Below are 13,062 nucleotides of genomic sequence, written 5' to 3'. Positions count from 1 at the left end.
CAAAATGTAAGTACCTAAATGTATGTATCGAAATATAATATATTGAATTAATGTACCTAAAAGTCAATACTCAAATGTGTGTACCAAAATGTACGTAATGAAATCATTATATTGACCGAAATGCATTATATTGAATCAATGTAATTATATGTTTGTACCGATGGATATACCGAAATATTCAAATGTATTAATGTACCTAAATGAAGAATATAAAAAATTGTTCTCGGAATATATATTATAAAAAAATTAGTTCCCTAAATGTAGACATTAAAATATATTATGATGAATGAAATAAAAATTAAATTTAAATGTAATTAATACATTCAAATAAAAATAAAAAAGATAAATAAAACATCAAAATATAACTAATAAATGATATGATTAAATGTACTAGGGACTAAAATTGGATTTTAATCTTACATAAGGTTATAGTCTAAAAACTCATCTTTTTTAAGGATTAAAGTGAAGTTTTTCTATAAAAGAAAATATCATGTCTTTACCTACTCCGTACTGCAATGCGATCGAATTATCTGTAAAAGTCAATAATCATGCAAAGAGCATAAGACATATGATGATGCCTAAAAATTTGATCGTATTCACGGGTTTTGAATTTAAAATTTCTCCCAACAAAATAGAAGCTGCTTCACTAGAATATACTACAGTTTACATAGTTTTCTTGAGAGATTTAAATTATTGTTTGATGAAAAGAAAAGAAAATGAATATTATAGTTTGGTGGTCAGTAGATAAATTCTGGAAATTTTTTTTTTTCAAAAAATAAACGTGACGGGTAAAATAATAGAAAAAACTAAACAATTGAACTAAAGATACTTGTCACATTGATTTCTTCCACAAACTTTAAGTCACCATCATCTTTTATGTTTTTGAAATATAATTGGTCACCTTCTCACTTTACGAAAGCTTTACCAACTTTAATTAAGTATATATACCTTTGATTTTTATTTATTTTTATTTTTTTTGTCAAAGAGTATATATCCCTTTGATTAAATTGCCTTATTATTTCTTGAAAGTTAGTTAAAGTTCCAATTAACTTATAACAATGATGATTAAATGATGTCACTAGTCTCACTAATACCCCTATGTATAAATTGACATTAGGCCATTCTCACTCTTGACAGTTCATCCTGTTGGGCCCCTCTTCGGTATGCTTTCCATTTCATATGTTCCTTAACCATTGCCTTATGCTCCAATCATATTTTTTTTTAATGCACCAACCTTTTGTCCGTTCATATCCAGATTTGCCAATTTGATATATATATGATTCGCTTGCGCTTAAATTATTTGATTGCCGTTAATTATGTGAATCTCACACAGTAAATCTTATATTGATGGTATTTTGTTGTCACTGACTCAACTGATGCATGCATAATCATGCACTTGCGAAAGCATGAATCACGACTAGGGCTCTAAATTCAACCCTCCAATAATCGCACACTTTGGACAAGACAACCCAAAAACTGGAATTTTCCTGCAGCAGCGCTTTACTCAACAATCACGTTTCCTCTCTCATTTTTCTTAATCAACTTTTGACAGATGGAACCAAACTCCACCACACACACTTCAAGGAATGCTTTGTTATCATTTGTTGTCTGCGGATGTTTTAACCAAAGTCCAAGATTTCATAATTCTTCTTTATATAAGCTGCTTCAGTTCAACTATCCATGTGGGGAAGTTGGAGTTAAAAGCGCATCAATGGTGATATGAGTTGTGATCCTTGTACAAGTCATTTTGACATCAAGTAGAACAACATCATGGAAGTTTTTTCGAGGTCTTCGCGAGCTGAAGACGATGAAGAAGCTCTGAAATGGGCTGCGCTTGAAAGGCTGCCTACTTGTTTACGTGTTGGAAGAGGCTTATTCATTGATGGTGAGGGACAAGCTAGAGAGGTTGATGTGGAGAATCTTGGCTTGTTGGAGAGAAAGACTTTGTTGGAAAGGCTGGTGAGCAATGCAGAGAAAGATAATGAGAAGTTCTTGTTGAAGCTCAAGAACCGCATTGATCGGTGAGTTTCATGCCATAATTCTTGTGTGTTTAACTCTTTGGGAGAATTTTAATGAGGTTTTTGTGTTTATCTTTCTATGTTTTTCCACATTTGAATACAGAGTTGGTCTTAATGTGCCAACAATTGAAGTCCGGTTCGAGCGTCTGACTGTGGATGCAAAAGTTTATATTGGCAGCAGAGCACTGCCTACGTTACTCAACTTTTCAATCAACATGTTGCAGGTAAATCTTTTGAATCACATAAAGAAAGTAAAAATCTATTCCAAGTTCAGCAATTTATTAACTCCTCCTGGTATAGGGAATGCTACATGATCTTCGAATTTTTCCGAGTAGAAAGATGCCTCTAAAAATCCTTCAAAACATTAGTGGAATCATCAAGCCTCAAAGGTGAGTTAAAATTTTTGTTAAAACACTTCATTGTGCATTTTCCAAACAGTTCTTGACTTCTTATCTAACTAACGAATGTAATTCCTGCAGAATGACTCTACTCTTAGGTCCCCCAAGCTCTGGAAAAACCACGTTACTATTGGCGTTGGCCGGAAGACTTGGTAGAGATTTAAATGTAAGAAAACTAAAGTATAGTGTTTTTTCCCTCTTTAGTGAATATCAACTCTGGCCTAATAGGGTAATTGATGAATCTTAAGTCTTCCGGGCGGATTACATATAACGGACATGGGATGGAAGAATTTGTACCTCAGAGAACATCGGCTTATGTAAGTCAAAACGATCTCCATATAGGAGAGCTGACAGTGAAAGAGACATTTGCTTTCTCGGCTAGATGTCAAGGAGTTGGATCAAATTGCGGTTAGTCAAAACACCATTTGCTCGATACAGTTCATTTTTCGTTCCAAACAGTTTCAAGGGTTATCTCATACTTGGAAATTTGCAGACATGTTGGTGGAACTGTGTAGAAGAGAGAAGGAGGGAAATATCAAGCCTGATCCTGACATTGACATATATCTGAAGGCAAGTAAACAGATTGAAGAGAAAAAAAAATAACATGCCCTTTTTATGTGGATGAAGTTTTCGTTATATAAAAATCTTCTGACACCAAAAATTCTGCAGGCAGCGGCTCTAGAAGGGCAGGAGACCAATGTAGTTACTGATTACATTCTCAAGGTATGGCATTTGGAATTCATTTCAGCTTTGAGATAGCACAACAATTGGAATCCATCCATTTAACTTCATGTTTCTACTTTTGATATATTGCAGATTCTCGGACTTGAAGTCTGTGCTAATACTATGGTGGGAGATGATATGGTAAGAGGCATCTCTGGTGGAGAAAGAAAGCGAGTCACGATAGGTAAAACATAGAACAAATTATTGTGTGTCGAAAAGTCCTTTAAATTTCACAATCTTCTGAGGTTTCCGTGTGCTAATGATGCAGGGGAGATGCTTGTTGGACCGGTAAAAGCTCTCTTCATGGATGAGATTTCAACCGGCTTGGACAGTTCGACAACTTTCCAAATAGTAAATTCAATCAGGCAATCCATCCACATTCTAAGTGGAACTGCAGTGGTCTCCCTCCTCCAGCCAGCCCCTGAAACTTATAACCTCTTTGATGACATAATTCTTCTATCAGATGGACAAATCGTGTATCAGGGTCCGCGTGAAAATGTGCTCGAGTTTTTTGAATCCATGGGCTTCATATGTCCGGAGAGAAAAGGAGTTGCTGACTTCTTGCAAGAGGTGATATCGCTTTTGAATCTCTTCACCTTTCTTGCATGCATGTTTTCGAGTACTCTCCATAGCTTATCGTTTATTTTTAACACTTTCCTTCCGGTGGGGGTGTGATAGGTGACATCAAAGAAGGATCAAGAGCAGTACTGGGCACGTCGAGACAAGCCTTACAGATTTGTTACTGTCAATGAGTTTGTCGAAGCTTTCCAGTCATTTCCAATTGGTCAGAAACTCGGTGACGAGCTTGCTACTCCCTTCGACAAGTCCAGAAGTCATCGTGCTGCTTTATCATCTAAAAGGTATGGCGTTAACAAGAAGGAGTTGTTCCGAGCATGCGTTTCAAGAGAGTTCTTGCTCATGAAGAGGAACTCATTTGCCTACGTTTTCAAACTTGCCCTAGTGAGTAAATCATAAATAGAAATTATTTTGCATAGTACTTGACCTAATGTGGTAATTCTAGCTTATAATTCTTCCTGTTTACCTTGATTTTCAGCTTAGTATCTTAGCTTCTATAACATCATCGATATTTCTACGAATCAAGATGCATAAGGACTCAGTGGTGGATGGTGGAGTTTACATGGGAGCTTTGTTCTTCGCAGTCATTGTAGCGATGTTTAACGGAATATCAGAACTCAACATGGCAATTATGAAACTTCCTGTCTTTTACAAGCAGAGAGACCTTCTCTTCTTTCCTTCCTGGGCTTACTCACTTCCTGCATGGATCCTCAAGATCCCAATCAGTTTGGGCGAAAGTGCCATTTGGGTTGTCATGACTTATTATGTAATAGGATTTGATCCATATGTTGAAAGGTGAGAAGAAGTAAAGCATCAAACTTTTCGGTGTGATCAGGGTTTGACGGAAACTCCTTGTTGCAGGTTCTTCAAGCAGTACATTGTACTCTTGTGCATAAACCAGATGGCGTCTGGGCTGTTCAGGTTGATAGCAGCCTTGGGAAGGGATGTAACAGTTGCAAGCACAACAGGATCCTTTGCACTGCTTATAATTATGGTTTTGGGCGGATTCGTCTTATCTCGAGGTGATTTAACTATAGAAGCAATAAGATTCCTAGTTATCACTCCTGGTGTGATTTAAATTTGAACTGTGAAACCTATTTTTCTTGTATCAGATGCTGTTCCAAAATGGTGGCTGTGGGGTTACTGGATCTCGCCGTTGATGTATGGACAAAATGCTATTACTGTGAATGAATTTCTTGGAAAGAGTTGGAGACAAGTAACCATCTCTCTCTCTCTCTCTCTCTCTCTCTCTTTGAGTTTGTATATCCTACGAAAAAAAAATGATACGAGATAGAATGGTTGTGATCAATGCTTATGTGGAGATACCACGTGTGTTATAGGTTCCACCTAATTCTACAGAATCCTTGGGAGTTCTGATCCTGAAGTCTCATGGAATTTTCCCAGAAGCAAAATTGTTTTGGCTTGGAGTAGCAGCATTGATTGGATATATTTTTCTATTCAATCTCCTCCTTACTTTGGCTCTGCAGTATCTTGATCGTAAGTATCCTCATCATTCGTATGCTCTTTGTGCTTTGATTGTTTGACTTATTTGTCTAAAAAATTGACGAATACTGCAGCACTCGGGAAGCCTCAGACAATGCTAACCAAAGAAAGCATGGCTGAGAGAAATTTTAGCAGAAATGGAGAGTTCATTGAGCTAATACCAAGAGGAAAGATCTCTTCTGGTGAGTCATTCAGTTAATCTCAATCATTTCCCATTTATTTTCTGCTTAACATACCACATTGTATTCAAGCGTTGTGATCTGCAATAACAATGCAGAATCCGAAAGAGTGGGAAGAACTGATGAAGCTAATGGAAAAAGGAAGCGAGGGATGGTTCTTCCTTTTCAACCCCTTTCCCTCACTTTCAATGAGATCAGATATGCCATAGATATGCCACAAGTAAGTTGCGGGTTTAATTAATCAGTGAATAATACCTGCATACTGAATTTTCCATGTACTTCAGGAAATGAAAGCGGAGGGTGTTCAGGAGGATCAGCTTGAACTTCTGAAGGGTGTAAGTGGTGCTTTTAGGCCAGGAGTCTTAACAGCTTTAATGGGAGTCAGTGGTGCTGGCAAGACCACTCTAATGGATGTGTTGGCTGGAAGGAAAACTGGTGGACATATCAAGGGAAACATCACGATCTCTGGCTATCCTAAAAGGCAAGAAACGTTCGCTCGCATATCTGGATACTGTGAGCAAACTGATATCCACTCTCCCCATGTGACAGTCTATGAATCTCTACTTTTTTCTGCGTGGCTCCGGCTACTACCTGAGGTTGATTCTGCAACAAGAGAGGTATGAGTTTTGTATTCTTCTTTAACAGACGCTAAAAACAAAAATAAAACATCAGCATGTACACATTGATCTGATATTTTTCTGGTTCAAGATGTTTATCGAGGAAGTCATGGAACTTGTGGAGCTGACTTCATTCAGGGGAGCTCTTGTGGGATTACCTGGTGTAACCGGTCTTTCAACTGAGCAGCGCAAAAGGCTAACAGTCGCAGTTGAGCTCGTTGCAAATCCATCGATAATCTTCATGGACGAACCAACATCCGGCCTCGATGCTAGGGCAGCAGCGATTGTGATGAGAACAGTGAGGAACACAGTGGACACGGGAAGAACCCTGGTTTGTACCATCCACCAGCCAAGCATAGATATATTTGATGCTTTTGATGAGGTTAGATTTATAATATTCAGAAAGGAACTGATTACCTGTTTTTCCTTGTAAAAGTTCTAAGCAATTCATATCGTATTGCAGCTTCTTCTTCTGAAATTGGGAGGTGAGCAAATATATGCCGGTCCATTAGGCTCCCATTGCTCCATTCTGATCAATTATTTTGAGGTCAGTACAGAAATAAATCATAAAATATATATTCTTCGTAGCATCAGAAATTCTCTGTGCAGGATGTCTGTTCTACAGCCAGACTATCCATAACATTGTCAATAACTAACTTTTGTATTCTTTTTCTTTTGCCGCATGAAGGGAATCAATGGAGTTCCAAAGATTAAAGATGGATATAACCCGGCAACCTGGATGCTGGAGGTTACTTCAGCCGCACAAGAGGCAGCTCTTGGGGTTAACTTCACAGATGCATACAATAACTCGGAAATATATAAGTAAGCGTTCCATTTCAATTATCTTTCAGATAGTTGTTAGTGAACACAGTAAAACCTTATATTTATCAGCCTGCACAGTTGATTCCTATTGCTCTTTAAAACCATTAAACTCTTAAGGTGAATATTTCAGGAGAACCAAAGCACTGATTGAGGAATTAAACACACCTCCCTTGGGTTCTAAAGATCTATACTTCCCTACTCGCTACTCACGATCTTTTCTCACCCAATGTATGGCTTGCCTGTGGAAACAGCACTGGTCATATTGGCGAAACCCATCATATAGTGCAGTAAGGCTGTTGTTCACAACGTTCATTGCTTTATTATTCGGTTTGATATTCTGGAACCTTGGATCAAAAAGGTACGCACATAAGTAAACTTAAAGCATAGAAATGGTCTGCAGAACTTCAAATTCTTAATCACCAATATGTTCAAACTTTTTTTGGGAAACCACAGGAGTAGGCAGCAAGATCTCTTTAATGCAATGGGTTCCATGTACGCTGCTGTTATCTTTATCGGGGTACAAAATGGTGCCTCAGTGCAGCCGGTTGTGGCTGTTGAGAGAACGGTCTTTTACAGAGAAAGAGCAGCTGGAATGTATTCCGCTTTGCCATACGCATTTGGGCAGGTAAAAGACTTGCAATAGTCCATGAAGTTCAAATTAAAACTAGACTTCTCATGTCGAAAAATTCAAAGAACACATGCTCTCTACTCACCAAGTCACATTGTGTTGCAGATGATGATTGAGGTTCCCTACATCTTCATTCAGACCGTTATTTACGGAGCTATAGTATACGCCATGATGGGATTCGATTGGATAGCTGCCAAGTTCTTATGGTATCTTTTCTTCATGTACTTCACCTTGCTGTACTTCACATTCTATGGCATGATGACCATGGCTCTCACTCCCAACCACAACATTGCTGCCATAACTTCATCTACCTTCTACGCAATCTGGAACCTCTTCTCGGGATTCGTTGTTCCCCCAACGGTAAGCCTATACATACATGTACATGCATACGCTCATACATATATTCTTGCGTGCCTTCGATGCAATCTGACTAAGTTTTGGTTATCGCAGAGGATTCCGATATGGTGGAAATGGTACTATTGGGTCTGCCCCGTTGCCTGGACCTTGTATGGAATGGTTGCTTCACAATTTGGAGACGTAAAGGAGAAACTGGAGTCAGGAGAATCGGTAGAGCATTTTTTGAGAAGTTACTTCGGATACAAGCATGAGTTTCTGGGCATCGTTGCAGTTGTGATTGTTGGGTTTTCATTGCTGTTTGGCTTCATCTTTGCCTATGCAATTAGAGCATTTAATTTCCAAAAAAGATGAGAGATGTTACACAAAGAAATATCTCTGACTCTAATTAGTTTGTAGGAAGCAGACATCATTTGTCACTTCGATTGTACCATTCATCCATCACTGTTATAATATTGTAATATTATTGGGATTTTTTTTTATTTTTTATTTTTAATCAAGAAATAAACTTCATTCAAGCTTAAAACTTTTTGTACAATCGTTTCCCATACAATCAAATATAAAAGCTTTATAAGCTAAGATAAGGTGAGTCCGTGATGTGCCAAGGCGTCAGCTACAATATTCCTCCTCTTCTGTTCAAGCCTCTCGTGAATTAGAAGCCAAGCAAATATTTTCACCTTTGGGGGAATCAACAGATTCCACATTTTGTTTAGCAACTTTGTCTACTTACATCCTCGTAGTTATGACTTTGTAACCAAGTTGCAATCTTAATTGAAAATTCTCCATTAGTTGAAGCACCCCACACAAAACTATCATTTGTATTCTGAATAGGAAGAGGAATATTACAATTTTTCCTAACAATGTCCTGATCAACAACTTCAACCAGTCGATTTCTATCTCAACAATTATTGTCAATAAAATCACCGACTCTTAACTCCCAGTTCAAACTTGTCGGCTGACTCTCTGGAATTAATTGGTATGGTGGGTGATGAAAAACTCATTGATGGGTCCAAAATAAGCTATCTACCTCGTACCCTTAGGAATGATATTCTTATTATTGAGGATGCCCTTTCAAGGCAAAGAGCAAGGAAAAACCCATTGATGGGTCCATAATAAAATGTCCTTACCGTTATCTACTATCTATCTCATACCCTTATGTATGGTAGTCCTATTGTTGAAGATGCATTTTCAGGCCAAAGAGTGATTTCGTTTAACATTACAATCCATAAAATTATCCTTTCTAAGATATTTCCTTTTGACAATCTGAACCCACCAACTATCATCGATAATCAGCTCTTTCAGTTTAGCTAAACAAGCATTATTAAAGCGATCTAGCCTTCTAATAGCTAGTCCTCCATGCTCTTTCGAGGAACATGCTTTATTCCACTTGGTTAAATCCATGTCTAAAAGAATTACAACTTGGAAAAAAAATAAAGCAATTGGAAGTCCTTTAAGAAGCACCTAATAAGTACTTAACAGTTAGAACCCAAAAACATTTTAACTTTTTTCTTCTGCCATAGAGTTTCCAAAGAGATTTTCACCCCTTTATAGAAGCATTCCCAAAAAGCGCTTAATCAACCTTAACTAAGAAAAAGACTTACATGCTATGTGTACATCATCACAATAACATCCCATGCCAATAAAATAAAGATATGTAAAAGTTTTTGTCCACGTGTCCTTTCATTTGCAACGCCACATGATCCCATGCCAATAAAATAAAGATATATGAAAGTTTTTGTCCACGTGTCGTTTCATTTGCAACGCCACGTGGTTGTATACCCGTGCGTAAGTTGTTCTCCTCAAAAAGGCTACCCGTGTGTAAGTTGCTCACAATCAATAACATCAGTACAAGATAACCAATCATTATGTTGTTTGACAGTGGACATCCAATAAAATAACGAAGGTAAGTTCACGAACAAGTAATTCCACTGTAAATCCCATCCACTAATTAAAATCATATCAAGGACTGTCGACACGAGTTAAATCAGAGGTTATAAAATAATAACAAATTAGGTTACCGACTTGGCCGCCACCTATTTTACACTTGGAACTCGAAATCTCAGTAAAACTACAATGAAAATTTTCAATTAGACAAACACATCACGTAGAGGGGAAAATAGGGTAAACCATTCGTCATCATCTCAAGTTTTCAAATCATCCAAGAAGCTCTGCAACTCTTTCAAACCTTCCGCGGAAAAACTCCGGTGCACTCTTGAGCGAGGGGCAATCAAATTAGGCGGAGGCTGTGGTTGGAAGCAAACAACGACAACAGCTAAGTTGTCCCCGCTCTTCCTCTTCAAAGCCTCATCAACCAAATCCTTACTACATGCGGCTGGGTCATTGTGCTCCTGAAGCCTCCGACGAGCAAAATCCACAGCATTTTGACTCCTGAACACATCCCAGATCCCATCACAGCCAATGATAAGGAACTCATCCTCCTCTGTCAGTTTTGCTGTCATAAGTTCCGGCTCTGCACTCAGTGGCCCACCCTCCCTGCCCTTCATCCCTTCCATATGCCAATCTCCCAATGCACGAGCAATGTTAAGCTGCCCATTAAGGTAACCATCATACACGTATCCTCCAGATGCTTCGATACGTTGTTTCTCTTTGCTACAAATCGGTTTGTGATCTCTTGACATTTCAATTGCTTTGCCACGGCGGCACAGCACCGCTCGACAATCTCCAGCATTTGCTACCACCAACAACCTGGGAACACAAACTAAGATCAACATATGACTAATCAATGGCACACATCTGATGTTACGTCTGTTAGTACTATTTTGAGACTCATGGGACAAATTAACAGGACATGCATGAACGGAATAAACAGAGAAAATCCAGATCAAATCACAATCAACTAAACAAGTATGATTGGCCTAACAAACCCACTCACTAGCCTTCTGTATTAGATTATGACCACGTTAGCGTAACTTGTGCACAGCTAAACAGGTCAACTAGATCATAGATTAACCACACGATAAGGAAATAATTTAAACAGAATACGACTAGGTTGCTTAATACTTTCCAAGTATTTTCTCCAGTCTTTAATTAAAACTCCAAGCTTTGCTTCAAAAGGCAATGGACCAACCCTTACAATTTAGGGTACTAACCCGATTATGCTTATAGTGTCATTGATCAATAATGAATCAAGTTGACAATTCATTCAGGAAAAAAAAAAAAAAAGAACTCAGGAATGAGACTAAAATTCAACAAACATCACAAATTCGGGGGAGTACAACACACAGTAGAAAAAAAATGAAAGACAATAAAATTGATGTACATTGAACGGTCATGATACATGCATCTATAGTTCAGAGGTAGAGTAAACAAAAATAATCCAACCTTCCCATTAGAAGAGCTGTCAATGCAGTGGTACCAGAAGCAAGCTTGGCATCCAAGATGCAAGCTTCCTCAAAGGCAGTGTCAGTATGCAGAAATGCTGAAGTGACGACCCGTTCAATATCTGTAGGAAAGTCTTCATCCTCAAAAATGAACTTTGGCAGATGAGAGGAAGCAAAATCAGCAGCATGCTTTCCTCCATGTCCATCAAACACCTGACCAACCAATATGGTAGGAATGTTCAATTAGGAAATGCTGAAGATATATTAGCTAGCAAGTGCAATACATATAGATCACCATATTTAATATAAACAACAATACCACAGGACGGAAAGCTACCTCTGAAGAACTGAGGCATATAATAAACGAATGAAAACCAAACAATTCACGGTAGAATGTAATTGCACCGTGTGTAAGGAAATCCGTAAGAACATATGTAAGAGAAGACAAATACCCCATAGAAGGCATTTGGACCATTGTTACAATTCTTGAGCCCGTAATCGTTCACAAAATTGTCAACGCAGACATATACATCTTCCATGTTTGGACGAGACCCAATGTCATCCCATGCTCCAGAGCGGACAATTGGAATGAACTTAGATTCAAAGTTCTTTGCTTGAACTCCTGGTTCAACGTTGATCTCTTTTGTTTTCGTCTTCATCTGCAAAATCCCATTCACACATTCAAAAATTGCACCGCGGCCATAAAATTTACATTAGACGATTTAATCGCTACGAAAACAGATCTTCAAAACTCTGAAAACAAAACCACTAATAGCAAGTAAGCATAATCAATCAAAACTCTAGAATTCAGTTATACACAATTAAATGCCTAAACATACAACTACTCACTAAACAGCTAAGAAATCCAAATGGGAAAATGCAGAAGCAGAGGAATGAACGAAAACATACAAGAGATGGGTGTCGAACGAGCGATTTCTTGCACGGCACCGGAACGCCATCGGCGCGGCTGAAGCCACACTGCCAGTACGCGGACGTCGAAAGAGGGTTCGGAGGCCGACCCTCACTTGAGCTTCCATTCTCCACTTTACTTCCCTCCATAGTTCTCTACCATCAACATCCTCTTCCCCACCAACCCACCAAAATTCAAGTCTCCAAATGTGACTAACTGACCTTGTTCTGCTGAACGAAAAAGGGATTTAGCTGAAATGGTTATGTGGGTGCTGAATTTCGAAAAAAGTAGGATTTTTGGTAGTGAAATGATTTGGGATTACTGGAGGGGATGACTAATCAGTTGAATCCCCTGGGAATTGCTGTTTCTGAAACGAAAAGGTTCAATTTTGTTTTTACAATTGGATTTGGGGATTTAGGGTTTTGCAGGCGCAGACATTGAAAAGAATGGGAATTTTTGTGTCTAGGAAAGCAAGTACAAGAACAGGGTTTTAGAGAGAGAGAGAGAGAGAGAGAGAGAGAGAGATAGGGTTTTAGAGAGTGACGAAATCTCAGTGAAAGCGATGCACTGTGAGAGTTTTTGGGCGATCTACACGAAGACACTGGTTTCTGCTGAATGCTGAGATTTAACTGGTCGGTTTCTTAAGGAAACCAAAACTGCGTCGTATCGGCAACTAGCAGCAACAACGTTTTTGACTTCATAAGTCGCATGCTTTGGTCATTTTCGAGGAAGTAGATATTTTTAAAATGTAACTTAATTTAAAAAGAAGGAGAAAGAGACAATCTGCATCAATGTACTGATCATCACTACCGTATGTCCTTAAATTTAAAGACCATGTGGCTTTCAATTAGCTGGAACTCCAATCTCTAGGGTAGAGGAACAGACCAAAGACCCCAATTATTTCCTCACAATTGAGGACCACGTAGGGACTCAATTTGGGGTGGCCGGGGTGGGCCTATGTTCATTTTGAGTTGGGTGAAGTCTCAAGCACGT

At 38.5% G+C, this 13,062-nt stretch overlaps 2 protein-coding genes across 3 annotated transcripts; one reads left to right on the top strand and one right to left on the bottom strand.

Annotated features, from left to right (window-relative positions):
- The first annotated feature begins 1,322 nt into the window (after window positions 1–1,322).
- Window positions 1,323–8,298, top strand: LOC137717371 (pleiotropic drug resistance protein 1-like). The gene is made up of 24 exons (XM_068456725.1): window positions 1,323–2,021; window positions 2,122–2,242; window positions 2,319–2,407; window positions 2,498–2,582; window positions 2,665–2,824; window positions 2,910–2,990; window positions 3,090–3,139; window positions 3,233–3,323; window positions 3,408–3,709; window positions 3,818–4,099; window positions 4,194–4,510; window positions 4,577–4,737; window positions 4,828–4,931; window positions 5,056–5,212; window positions 5,293–5,400; window positions 5,496–5,617; window positions 5,682–6,014; window positions 6,106–6,396; window positions 6,478–6,561; window positions 6,703–6,836; window positions 6,967–7,194; window positions 7,290–7,461; window positions 7,570–7,824; window positions 7,915–8,298. The coding sequence occupies exons 1-24, from the start codon at window positions 1,771–1,773 to the stop codon at window positions 8,170–8,172; spliced, it is 4,236 nt and encodes a 1,411-aa protein (XP_068312826.1). The 5' UTR covers window positions 1,323–1,770; the 3' UTR covers window positions 8,173–8,298.
- Window positions 8,299–9,741: 1,443 nt separating this feature from the next.
- On the bottom strand, window positions 9,742–12,647 carry LOC137718386 (probable protein phosphatase 2C 22). Of its 2 annotated transcripts, none has more exons than XM_068457924.1 (4): window positions 12,069–12,647; window positions 11,612–11,818; window positions 11,161–11,372; window positions 9,742–10,524 (listed from the first exon to the last, which is right to left on the bottom strand). In XM_068457924.1, the coding sequence occupies exons 1-4, from the start codon at window positions 12,216–12,218 to the stop codon at window positions 9,960–9,962; spliced, it is 1,134 nt and encodes a 377-aa protein (XP_068314025.1). In that variant the 5' UTR covers window positions 12,219–12,647; the 3' UTR covers window positions 9,742–9,959. The 2 variants fall into 2 exon arrangements, with proteins under 2 accessions (XP_068314025.1, XP_068314026.1); XM_068457925.1 differs by having other exon boundaries at window positions 12,087–12,647.
- Window positions 12,648–13,062: the final 415 nt, after the last annotated feature.

The sequence above is a fragment of the Pyrus communis genome, chromosome 15 (assembly GCF_963583255.1).
Source record: "Pyrus communis chromosome 15, drPyrComm1.1, whole genome shotgun sequence".
Taxonomy (NCBI): Eukaryota; Viridiplantae; Streptophyta; class Magnoliopsida; order Rosales; family Rosaceae; genus Pyrus; species Pyrus communis.
This window is presented reverse-complemented; position numbering and strand designations above follow the sequence as displayed.